General features: G+C 37.6%; 1 protein-coding gene across 1 annotated transcript in view; it reads right to left on the bottom strand.

Annotated features, from left to right (window-relative positions):
• Positions 1–13,869, bottom strand: part of LOC133522891 (protein unc-13 homolog 4B) — a 75,967-nt gene that overhangs the window by 12,689 nt on the left and 49,409 nt on the right. The window contains exons 4-5 of the mRNA XM_061858356.1: positions 3,179–3,343; positions 2,557–2,738 (exon numbers count right to left, since the gene is read on the bottom strand). Of these exons, the coding sequence (XP_061714340.1) occupies positions 2,557–2,738; positions 3,179–3,343 (347 nt within the window). The remainder of the gene's footprint in view (positions 1–2,556; positions 2,739–3,178; positions 3,344–13,869) is intronic.

Genomic DNA, 13,869 nt, shown 5'->3' with positions numbered 1-13,869 from the left:
CAAAATTTCGTAATTAATCCATTTAAAATATTTACTAAATATGTTCACTCGTTAAAATAACGTCCATGGCTAAAACGGAAACGTTCCAAAGTTGAACATTTGTTTAATTTTTGGCAAGAGCAAGGCCGTTACGCGTTCAGCGTGCGATCGTAAAATTACGTTTGTGATTGACCTACCTAGTCGTACATTTTCAGTTAGCTAATAAGTATTTATGCAGCTGTTTCTGCAGCATTATTTACCTTAATCTTATAGAAATATGCACAGTCATTGGAAGAAAACCTGACCCTACCTAACCTATATAGGTACGCGTCTTTACGAGGGAGCACGTGGTTTGGCAGATTTTCTTCCTGAATTGAGATCATTGGTAAGTAGGTATGTGCGCGTAGGTAGCTTTAAGAAACTAGTGCCAATGTACCTAGTTGGTTACTAAGTTCTGTTACTCGATTTGCAACTTCTTTATTTCCGTTAAAACAAATGCTACCGAAAAAATAAAAAATGACAATGTGGTGGATTTGTGAGCTATAATTATATACCACACATAACGCTTACCTCATCGTATCTATAATGAATTGGGGCCTAAAAGAGAATCGTATCGCAGTTGCACAAATGTGAGCACCCGCCAAACATGATTTTGAACTTGCTTGAAAACAAACAATTTGTTTGTCGCACAATTAATAGATACAATAGTACTCAGATCTTCGATGACCGCAAGAGGTCTGGAAGACCACGCACCGTTCGGACCCCAGCTCTAATAAAGGCAGTAAAGGCGAGAATTGCAAGAAACCCTGTCCGGAAGCAAAAGTTGTTGGCAATACAGATGTCTGTGAAGAGAAGCTCCTTAAAAAGAAGACCTTGGACTACACGCTTACCGCAGACAAAAAGGTCATTTGCTTAATGGACGATTAAAGACTATGAGGCTAGAGAGAAGTCGCGTGCTATTGAAGCGGTACGCACAAAATAACCACCGAAAAATACTATTTACAGATGAAAAAAAATTTACCATTGAAGAATGTTGTAACCGCCAGAATGACAGAGTGTATGCAAAAAACAGTCAAGAGGCGATTGCGGTTGTTCCGAGAGTGCAACAAGGCCATCACCCCTCTTATGTGATTTGGCTGGGTGTGTCATACTCAGGGCTAACACAGGTTCATTTCTGTGAAAAAGGGTGTGAAAACTGGGGCCAAAGTTTACCAGGAAACCGTTCTCCAACCAATAGTGAAGCCCTTAAGCCACACACTATTTCAAAACAAGCCATGGGTCTTTCAACAGGACTCACCTCCTGCACATAAGGCAAAAACAACTCAAGCCTGGTTTTGAAGGAACAAAATTGACTTTATTGCCCACGAAGACTGGCCGTCCTCCAGCCCGGACCTTAACCCCCTGGATTATGCCATATAGCAGGGTATTGAGCAGAAAGCCTGTGCTAAACCCCACACAAATCTTGACTCCCTCAAGCGGGCCATAGTTAAGACAGTGACTGAATTAGACATGACAATCGTGCGTGCCGCTATTGATGACTGGCCTCGTCGTTCGAGGTCCTGTGTCAAGGCCAGAGGAGGCCATTTAAATGATATTATCATATGTAATTCCTGACTTTGTGTACTTCATTTTAATATATAGTTTATTCAACTTTCGTTCGTATATTTTATGTATATAAAGATTATTGCAGTAACAGAATTTAGTAACCAACTATGATCAAATCGAATGGCTTCTATCATTGTGCTGGTGCCATTGGCATCCTGTCATAAGTAGGTATATATGCTCGTATTACCTAGTACCACAAGTATAACAAGTAACCATGTAAAGTTAGATATGTTTACTCTTCGATTCATTAAGTAGTAAATTTAATGGCAATTTGTGCCATGGACCGGGTTACTTTTTGTTTTATTCCCATACTTTAGGCTACAGCCATTATTGGATCACTTACAACAGGTGCGCAATTTATATGTTTACGAGTACGTACATTTCATTTGTTTACCGTCTCGAAGAATTTTACATGGCACAGGGCACAGGGCACACTTACAGCGAGAAATACTCCTACCAACCAGTATTTGCTTACTTTAGTTATATTACAGGATAGTATAATCTAGGCACGGATTTAACAAAACGTTTATTAGCAGGGAGAAACACGCCTCCCAAACAGGATTGATGGAGCTGGCTGGATAAAGATAAAGATAGTTTATTATTCAAGTAGGCATATTACAATACAATGCGCTTATGAACGTCAAATAAAGCTATACCGGCTCTAACCCTACACCTCAGACCCGAGAAGATTTAAATCCCCCTTCATTTGGAGGAGGGTATCCCAATATGGACCGGCAAGAATCTCGGCAGGACACATCTTTTCAAAACATTACATCTTATAATTAACATGCATTAAATAGGAAAAAAAAAAACAATTTAGATTAATATAAAAATCATGTGGACTTCACTGAAGTGTTTACCAGTGAGAGATTTGTATATCAAGTATAGCCTCTCGATAAAGGTTGCTCGTACTATTCGAATTCTTTGTCAGGCAGTGTTTACCAATGAATTAAAAAATAAAAATATACTTACAACGAGAAATACTCCTCCCAAACAGGATTAAGCGTGCTGGACTTGACCGACGTATTGTACCGATGCGAGGAATTGGACATCAGGTATATCGTAACGAACGGGTCGCTCAGACCGTTCGGGTCCTTTGGCACTAAGTCTTTAGCCTCTACTAGTTCTACGTTCAGCATCAGTTCTGGAGGTTCCTTTGAATAAAACAGACATTTTATAAGTAAGCACAAATACAAACGAAAGTACATACTAGTAATACTAGTAATAATTACGTTAACTAGGTATTTAGTATCCAATTCTAGTATTTGCAATCCGCGATACAAAATTGGCCAAGTTAGCTACTCGTAATAAAATCTTAAGCCCAATTATGAGAAGGGACAGCTCCTTGTCGGCGTAAAAACTTTTAAGTATGAGTTAGCGTTGTGCGTCTTTCCTGTTAAAACAGCTTAATTTTCTAGCTGGGCCCTCGTAGGCATGTTCAAATCTTCTATTTCTTAAAAGCTGTATGATGAAATCATTAGTAAAATGTACCCAAATCTTTAACTATTAGGAGAGACGCTAGTTTTCCGGGTCGATTATGACCCCTTTATTATTGCAACGATTATAACGAAAAGCAAACATAATCAATAATCACCTTAGCTTCCGCCTGTGTAAGGAGTTCCTTGTGCTTGTCATTAGAGATCTTGAAGGCATCTTGAACATAGGACAGCATCGCCAGCTGCCCCGCCTCGCAGCCTACGTCACATCCGCCGACATTGTGTAGGATCTCGTACAGGATTTCCAGGTAGAGTTCATCGATCTGGAAAACACTGGTTTTAGTCACGGGCAGGCGAATCGTTGTTTAATGTTGACTGTATGTATTTACTTTGTATGCACAATGAAGGTCGAGGTAAGGTAAACTAACACATGAAAGTTGCATTATAAGAATAAGGAAAAAAAATCGTAGCACACGCTGTTTCGAGAAACAAAATAATGGGGAATACCCGTCACACAAAATTGTAACTGGTTTCTGAGTATGCGAATGTATTCTAATGTAAAAAGTTGCAGCACAGAAACTGAAGTATCGATTTAACCAATGTAGCATTAAATGCTAAAAATATACTCGTAAAAAAGAGTTCTAAAATACATACATGGAATAGCCATTACAATTTAGATAGGATTTGTCAAACCAAGACTTATGCGGTATCAAAAATTCTGGTACCTACGACAAAAAAACACGTTTCCTTCAAGAATACTACTGACTGAATAATTGATTATATTTTGTTTACCCTACCCATATAACTTCATAGAACTTCAGCAGTGTAATTTATCACAGCTGACACAACAGTGGGCCACACGCAAGTCACTATTATTGGGAATTACTCATAGTCTATCAATTTTAAATACGAGAAACTAGGATGAACTAGAATGGCGACCGATTCACCATATAAAATAATACCTAATTCACTCACTTTGTTTGATAAAATAATAATGGGTGATTTTCAAAATGGGTATATAAAAATCTTTTAGAACTTTTTTCGTGCATTTTTTCTCAGAATTAGAATTCCGATCATTTAATGTCAGTAAAAAATAACGCCCCGAATCATTTCAAATGTAAGACCCTTTCGGGTCACATAAAAAATAACACTGTTCTATTTTCTATTTTAAAATAAACATGTTTATTTAGGCACTATGGATATTGGCAAATAACATACCGAAGTGTCGTAATAATATCGTAACTTCATAGAACTTGCTCCACTCCAAGTTCCTGACACTAGACTGCCACTTCAGTTTTACACCTCTGATTGAAGGGGTAGCGTTACTACGATACGGGAAAACAAACCACGATAACGTGGACAATTGTAAATGATCGGACTGTTATGAAATACGGACGCAGGCGGTGCGTCCCGAAATCGGTGGGGTTACTGCGCCGTGGGAAGGGAGCTATTGATCTAGCTACCTCTCGGGCCGTGTTTCCTTTGCCTAGCGAGCGTAGGCGCATCGAACAATAAGAGAGACTGGTGTCAAAACGGACTTCTAGATCGGTAGCAAAAACAAACAAACGTAGTTTAGTTTGACGAGTGTCATAGTTGGTCAGAGACGTGACTAGAGTCGTTACAGAGTTTTTATTTTGGAGTGTTTCTCAAAAGGACGGAGGATAATGAGGATATCTTCCTAGACGAAGAAGAGTTACCTTTCTCTGATAAAGACTCGTTACATAAACTATTGTAGGTATCCTATAGGTAACAAAAAAGTTATGATTAGTGAATAAATTTTTCACCTTACCGTAAGCGTAAGTGAGGGTAGCGAAACGGCCAAGTCGCATACTTTGACTAATGTGTAGTTTGTGAAGTTAGGGCTTGTAGAGTTAGAAGCTGAGAAGAGAAGAGCCATCTACATGAGATCTGATAACTTTTTGACAGTGCGAGCCTTATGATTTTGTCTTGGAAACATTTTACATGAAAACGGTTTTGGTGGGATTTCACTTCTTTTGTAAGTTACTTATGACAATCGTATATCACATAATTTACAGGGTGGGAGGTGATTTATTAAAAATCCTGGTTCGATTCGGGGTTTTTTAGACATCAATTAAATCTAAAGTATAAAAGTTATGTAATTGAAACTTTCTGTTTATTAAGTCTACTATTGACATTATATCCCGAGAATTTTGTCTAAACCCAAGTTATGAGGATTCAAAAAATGACGAAGCTATTCAGAAAAAGTAGGTAGTGCCGCTGCGCTTCGCTTGGCTCGTCTAGATTTGACTGTAGATAGGTAAGTGAAAAGAACGCCTCTTGAAATACATTGCGAAATTCTACAATAACAAAATCTCTAGAACAGAGAGGTTCTTGAACTCTTGAAGATTTAAAATACCAACAACTTACCCCTCGCACATTCGGGTATCTTACTTACCAAACCGTAGATATGTTACCGTTACAACATTGGAAGTTTCATAGTGCTCTGCTGAGTGAAGTTGTTTAGTTTGTCAAGTGCGATTGGTGCAACTGGCCCTTATACTGGTTCGCTTAGCCTACGGTCGGTACACGATTGGAACAACACCTTATTGCTGTTTTCTGTTAGCCGCTTGAATCACCTTAGACTGTCTAACACTGTACATCTCAACTGAACTGGGGATCTAACCAGATCGTTCTCAAGCCAATGTGAACTATCAGAATGTGACTAAGAGCCGGTTGTTTCGAACCGCACATAATCGTCGATGAGACGTCAGTGGAAAGTAACGTTTTTCTATAAACACAGGACAGTTCTTGTTTTTTCGTTATTTTAAAAAAAAATCTGTAATTTATCGACCCCTGCACTGATATGATCGGATCGATCTTTTGACAGATATGATGAAAATTAGTTATATTATAACTCTTATAAGAATATGTAGGTACATAATTCTAACTTACAACAACAATATCATGTCATTAAATCTTAATGATTGGGAAAGATTTAATAAACTAGCTACTACTTTGTAGTTATATTTAAAGTTTTAGCGTATGTATGAAAGCTTTAAATGTAAGATGAGGTTTTCCTCAAGACAGTGATACTGGTTTATATGGTAAGAAGTGGGAATCCCGTCTAAATGAGTTAATTATGTTATGACTAGTCAGTGCTTGGTTAGCCAACGCTTTAATTTAGACCACAAGAACATTACTCAGTTATAAATTAAACTAATTTTACATAAAATCAATGAAAATAAACATGTAGTTACCTCAAGATTAGGTACCTAAAAATATGAAATATCACAGAAATTAATTCCATTATTCTGATAACTAACTCCATAAGTTAATATGCGCAACGCAGGCTTCGTCGGGTAAAATTACTTTCTATACATCTCGTTCGTAACTTCGTACTCGCATTTTAGTGTAAGGTAGTCGTGGTAGCCGTATGTCACCAGGATCAATAAGTAATCAATGTAACCATGCTACAATAAATATTAATAAGTTGAATTAGTAATATTAATAAGATAGCCTTTTTTGAACAGCATAATACACTTCAACTGATTGCTATTTTCAACCCAGTTAAACCAATACCTGTCATATACCATAATATATAAAATCCTCCAACGACCTAAGATATAGTAGGTAAGGTAACTAGCTTAAGCAAGTAAGTATGAATTGTTGATATTGTCAGGAATAATATTTAAGACACCGTTTATCAGAGAAAGATAACTACTATTTGTAATTAAAAATATAAATACTACTTTTGTTTACATACCGAAATACATTAAATGCAGATTGGAAATTTATTAAGGCACAATCAAACGTAACTATATACAAAATGTGGCAATTCACTGACTGTGTTTACATCATCATCGCTATCGCTCTTGTCGTGTTTTGTCACTTCTGTTAAGACAGTGCCTGATGAATGAGACGTAAGTAATTATATTTATTTATTTACAGCAACGTGAAAACTTTGTCTTCGTTGTTTTTTTTTTTTGGTTGCAGTTTTACTAATAGAAACCGATCATAACAGAAATATTGCTTACGAGGCAATTAAAAAGATAACCTCAAATACCCACAGTCATAGACTGGATCAGCAGGCTGGTCTGCCGCTCCAACAACTCCTTCTTCACTCCCCTGAACTTTGTCCGTAAAGTCGCCGTCCCGTTCATTTTAACACTACACACTACACATCACTGAAAGCTCAAAGCTAACTGAATCACAATCTTTACAATAACTTATTGTTTTGAGTAAGTCCCTCGGGACATGAGTCAAGAGTCCGAACCCGATATAACTCAGGTGGGACTCCCCGATGCACTGCGGCCGAGACCGAACGGGACTCTGGATCGCACCGCACTACCGCCAAATTCTATTTTTGCAACGGCAGACGTATGTGAACTCAAAGGAATAATAAAAAAATGTTTAATTCACTCTTCGGAACGTCATTTTAGAGTGGCGACTTCATTCTTCAAATATTTGGGGAATGTGGTGTTTCCACCTCGAACTGTTATTTAATTTCCTCAATTATATAGTAGGTACCCAGTAAAAGCTTTACCTTCCTGAACAGCAGATATTTGGATTGGATAAGAAAATGTCATGAAATATAAAATATTATTAAAGACTATAGAATATTATTACACAAATTGACAAAGTCACAGTAAGTTCAATTAGGCTTGTACTTAGACAACGATATATATAATACATAAATATGAATAAATGCCTAAATAAAAAGTTACATACAAGACACCCATGACTCAGGAACAAATAGGTATATCACATGGCTCATCACACGAATCTTACCAAGATTTGAACCCGGGACAAAATATTATTTCCGTTCCAGTGCAAATGTCTCCCTGGCTATCCCGCCTCACAAACACCGATCCTATGACAAGTCTTTTACTGTGTACTCTGTTAAATTATGGAATTCCTTACTACCCCCTTATGCTTGACACTTACTAATAGCCGCAGTTTAGCCTATTCTGACAGAATGGTAAATACGGAACCCTACACTGAGCATGGCCCGACATGCTCTTGGCCGATTTTTTATTTAACGAGTCAAATTGCGTTTTTCACTTTTTGGTACGGACCACTGAATAGGCAGGGCAAATAGAATCTGTAAAGAGTAACGGAATATCTATTACAATCGCATGTAAATCTTATCTTTGCTTATCGAATCTGCCAAATAAATTTTAATAATAGATTTACTATACTCATAATGTAATGTCTAGATAAAATTTAACGGGTGGGCTATAACTGAGCCTATAAAGCTGACATCAAGTACTAGCTAATGGATGATATCGATTTATGTATCATTTCCTGATCATTTCAATTACATGAATACGCTATAAACCATTAAGATTTTTATAGGCGCGATTTATTTAGATTTCTATAGGCATTCCAGCAGAGTGATGTAGAACATAAAAAAGTCTTTTGAAAAGGTACTTGAACCAAATGTATATGAGCTAAACCATATTTCATTACAATGTAGGTTATGTAGGTTTCTGTAACGTTACCGTCAAATGGGCGTCAGGTAAAAAAATCATTCATTGGTCATTATTTTTCTCTTATACAAAGTAGTAGTTACGAAACCAAGCCATGTATATTTTGACTTTGGTGTAGAGTTTGTGAAATTGGGGCTTGTAGAGTTAGGGCGTTTAGAGTTAGAAGCTCTACATGTGATCTTTTTTTTATGGTAGAGGAGGCAAACGAGCAGACGGATCACCTGATGGTAAGCTATTACCGCCGCCCATGGACACCTGCAACACCAGAGGGGTTGTAAGTGCGTTGCCAGCCTTTAAGATGGGAGTGCGCTCTTTAATTCGCTCTTATAATTTTTTGACAGTACGAGCCATTTAGTCTTATTTATATTACATAAAAATGTTTTTATAATAATAAATCATTTATTCCAGACAGTTTTTAATGGGGTGGGATTACTTTATCACAGATTTTTTTTTGCCACGGAATTGTTTCCTTGTTTTTATACTTGACGAGGCCAATGATGATCCTTATGACAGTTCCTGATGATGATCCTCGAATTAGCTTTTGAATAGACTTAATTTAATAAATAATTGAAGAAATAGGTTTTTACCGTATTTTTATAACTAAATTGTTACATTTGACAATAAAAAAATTGTTAAAGTACTAAAAAGAGTCCAAAAACATTTGACATTGACAGTTATTCCATACAAAAATGAACTGTCACAGGGATGTTCATTGGCCGCGTCAAGTATAATAAAATTATACCTATGTAAATAAACGGGTGGTAAATGATTTAGGTAATTAGACACAATCACATTAACTCTACCACAATTACACTTTTACACGAACAATAAAAATACTATCTATGCTTAATCCACATTTAATCTGTTGAAACATGTTTTGTTTTATATTCACGGTATTTTATTGGAATAAATGGATAAGTACCTATACATTGCAGAGGTACAAACATAAAGTACAAAAATAATGTAGAATATTTTTTCTCTATACTCTTCATCGTTTACAAAACTAAAGAGCATTTGGCGAAAATATAATATAGTAATTATATTATACCTGTTTTAGTATTCGTATTATCCAAACTCATCAACAGAATACTCTGCACTGTGTAGTCTTACAAAAAAACTATTTCAGTGTTATAACAACGGCCAAGGTTCCTGCTTCCCGCAGCACACGTGCCGAGCGATTTATTTATTTTATTCGCCACTTCGTTCACGTATAGAAACTAGCAAGGATTGTAACAACAACTGTTTTATTTACTGCGAGACTTCGACGATTAACAAGCGTAATGAAGTGTCTGGCTACTTGATAAGAACGTAGTATCTAGGTGATGTAGTAGTAGGTGGTACTATAACAACCTCTTGACAAGAACAAGTATTTTTACAAGTTGGCTACGACTAAAGTCTTGACGCTAAAGTCCTCCGACATGCAAATAAAGAGAAACGAGAAAAAGAATAAAGTCTGGAAACTCGAATATTAGAATGATACTCGTACCAAAATGAGAATAGCTACATACATAATACAGACCATTGAACATCAAGAAAAGGTATTAATGTCATTAATAACGAAGAAGTCTCACTAAGATTATTAGAACCGAATTAGGTTTTAATTTGCACCAGATACTCTTACCATTTTCTACACTATTCTCATTAAGAGGGACTTTAAAAGAGATTTTAACCGATGCATTCCGCAATAGCTACCTAATTCAAAACGCATAGTACTCGTAACATTTCTCCTGTCCATAAATCTATCATTTACGCAAAATAACTCGGATTGCTCATCCTAGGTTTTGAAATTGCAAATGCTCGTAAAGTACCTAATGCAACTCTTGAGCCTCAGCAGATCTACCAGATGCGTACCTAATCTAGACTAAAATAGGTCTGCAGTTTGAAAATAACCAGATTCTTAAGGACTTGAGCGGATACATTTTCAAAATAAAGGTAACATGATCAAAGCAAATGTATTTTCCTTATTACATACATACGAGTACCTATACACATATGTAAATATATAAGTTATTTACCGAAGTGGCAATTTTATTTACAAAAACAAAACAAGTAGAGATTTACAGTTTACAGTCCAATATACAATACCTACACAATATTCAAATTTTGTTCAAAACAAAAGGAGATCACGTTTTGTTTTGAATAGCATTTTTTTTTATCACATAGTTCTGAGCTGAGGAAGCGAGAGGGTGTACTTACTGTGCCGCGCTGTACACCGAGCGCGGTGGTATTGAGTACATGCAAGGTTGCCCTAAAAATCCTCAGAACTGCTGAGTGCAGTTACGGATCCCAAGGCCTAGTCTAACAGTCGAGCTTACATTCGAGGCAATTTGTATCGTGAGTTCTGTGTTCACAATACGAATGGCGCCCTGCCAGCTCTTACTTTCGTCCGGCTATTTTGTCAACTTCCCGCCAGGGCCGCTGAATGGCCAACGTCATTAGAGAATGCTCTCGTTTCCAATGTCATTCCCCTTTGGTTTTTATTAGATTGTAGACCTGACATCATGCTTCTTTTAAATTGTCGAAATAGTGCAAGATAGAACGAGTTAGTATAAATTTCATTGATACCATAGCTCGGTAAAAAAGCGCTGGTAGCCTAGCGGTAACGGTAAGAGCGTGCGATTGCAATCCGGAGGTCGCGGACTCAAACCCTGGCTCATACCAATGAGTTTTTCGGAACTTACTTATGTACAAAATATAATTTGTTATTACCAGTCGCTTTTTGTTGAAGGAAAACATCGTGAGGAAACCGGACTAATCCCAATAAGGTCTAGTTTACCCTCTGGGGTGGAAGGTCAGATAGTAGTCACTTTCGTAAAAACTAGTGCCTACCCCAATTCTCGGGATTAGTTGCCAAGCGGACCCCAGACTCTCATGAGTCGTGGCAAAATGTCGGGACAACGCGAGGAAGAAGAAGATACCATATCTCGGGGACGATGACATGCAAAGGTGATTGGATTTGATAAGTACCTACTTTCGTAGATTGATAGAGCCCAGAACAGAGGACTTTATAATCAAACAATTTAATATTAAGTACTTTAAAAACAAGTTATAAGAAATTACTATACCTAAACAATAAAAGATTTGTCAATGATATTCTAAAATAAACCGGCCAAGAGCCAGTCGGGTCATGCTCAGTGTAGGGTTCCGTAGTTACCCTTCCGTCACAATAGGCTGCCTAGAACGGAGGCTAATAGTACCTAAGTATCATTTACATTATAAACAAACGGGGGTACCCCGAGTACCTTCGCAGCGCTTATGTACGTCTTTTTTACGAAGAAAGGAAGACTTTTTGCGATAAATCTAAAACAGCTTAACCGATCATGTTCACCACAATCCACATGTTCAGTATAGTTATCATTGAAAGTTTTTATTAACCTTTATTTATAGACCCTCATCAAAAATCATCCCCAGTTTACGTATACCCACGGGGTTACCTACCCTGCAGATAAACCTTTTTTTTTTCAGTTTTTATTTTACCACTTTGTCGGAATCATTGATTTTATGTATCCATGACAAATTGCAGCTTTCTAGCACTAACGGTCACGAGGCAAAGCCGCGAACGGACAGACAGACAGCCAGACATGGCGTAACTATAAGTTGACTACGGAACCGTAAAAATAAGATAAAAGACACTTTATATGTTTTTTTTTCACTTCTTGTTACCTACTGAGGTGCTTCTCCTTGCAAGGGGTTGGGAACATCAGATGTAATCCCTGATATTGAAAACAACCATAAACCACGGGAGAGAAAAGTAGGTAAAGGTAAATGTCAAAATCATAAATGAGCGAAACAAAGCTCGCATACGTGCAGCGTGTTTACATAATGCAGCCATTTGGAATGCCACACGCGTAGGTGTTCCACTTACGCCACCATTCCTATCCTGAGTCAACTCAATGTCTAGTTCAACGATAAAAACAAAACTGACCGAGATATCCGCATATGATGCCATGTATTCTCGTTAGTTACGCGGGCCGCGTTCTTATTGCGATTTCCGTCAAACCGGGCTGGGCGTCGCAGGGTTGGAGTTCTTACTCGATTCCGCTGTCACGCCATGGCTTAGCAGCGTATGTCACTTTCTCGGGCCAACGAGTGCAACCTAAGGACTGGACTGGATATCTTTCGATACCTCCCTGGCGGGAAGTGTGAGTGGCCGTGTCTGCCGTTGGCTGTGACGGCTGTAGCGGGTCGCTCCCCACCGATGTGGGGAGGTCATTCCACGTCTTTTTATGGACGTGTGTGCTGCTGGACCATAACCTAAGGACTAAGGAAGTCAGGAATGGTATACCTTGAGGATTATAGAGGGGGGCTGGCTTAAACAGGAAATTAGAAAGGAACAAAGGATTAGATTTGTAGAAATGGTCCTATATTCACTACAGTTATCTGTATTAAATAAACTTTATGATTCAAGATCTTTTTGCCGCAAACAAAAATATAACAAAATGTAGGTACGAGTACCTACCATAACAAATTATCTCAGGCGGATGGTAAAGAACTTGCGCGGTGATTTTCTAGTAGAAAGTAGGTAGTCGAGTTTTAATACTAAAGCTAGTTGCAAAGTCTCTGCAAATTAATTTAGCTTAGTCCGACGCTAGAGTAGGAAAGCTATTTATAATAAGGTTTGGATCTCGAGTTCACCTTACACTGGCTCCAAGACCTCTAATCCTACGAACTCGTGCACCCAATGAGAATCACAGCCAGCTAAATATATCTGAGTTACGGTAGATACGGCCCTTTGCGTACGTCACTACACTATTACCGAATCGCTGATACTTTTATTGGCTATCAAGATAACATCCTTGAAGTTCGTTATACGTTATCTATTGTTAATAAAATGAAACCGAGAGTACTACCTGGACTACATAAACAAACCATTACTTATGGTAAACCATTAAGGGCACCGTGTTAACCCATTTGCTATTGGTAAGTAATTCATGAGATTCATAACTAACGGGCGGAAACGAATTTATAATGTTCTCAGGCAAGAGGCACTACCACCCTTTAGACGCATAATGCCAAACACGTGGAATGCCAAAGCTGTATAAAAACCAAATACGCATAATACCAAAAAAAAATTGAAAACCAAATACTCACAATGCCAAAAAATATTATTGACTTTATGGAAAATATTTTCACAGAATATGATGTATTTTAATCATAGCTTAGCTCGATTTTTAATAATAAAGTTAGGAGCGAAAAACAGGTTTCATACATTTTTTTTAAAGCTCCTATAATGAAAAAAACCAGCCAAGTAAAATCAAAAACCAAAGTCGTGTGTATTACAACTGGGTCCTGTTTACGAAGATTTCAACGAGATCCACACCCGTCTACATCGTGAATAAGTGGGCATCTGGACCTGCTGGCTGAGTGGTCTGTGGCCTCGGTTGCCCACGAAGGGATTT

This window comes from Cydia pomonella, chromosome 11 (assembly GCF_033807575.1).
Source record: "Cydia pomonella isolate Wapato2018A chromosome 11, ilCydPomo1, whole genome shotgun sequence".
In the NCBI taxonomy this organism is placed as follows: Eukaryota; Metazoa; Arthropoda; class Insecta; order Lepidoptera; family Tortricidae; genus Cydia; species Cydia pomonella.
This window is presented reverse-complemented; position numbering and strand designations above follow the sequence as displayed.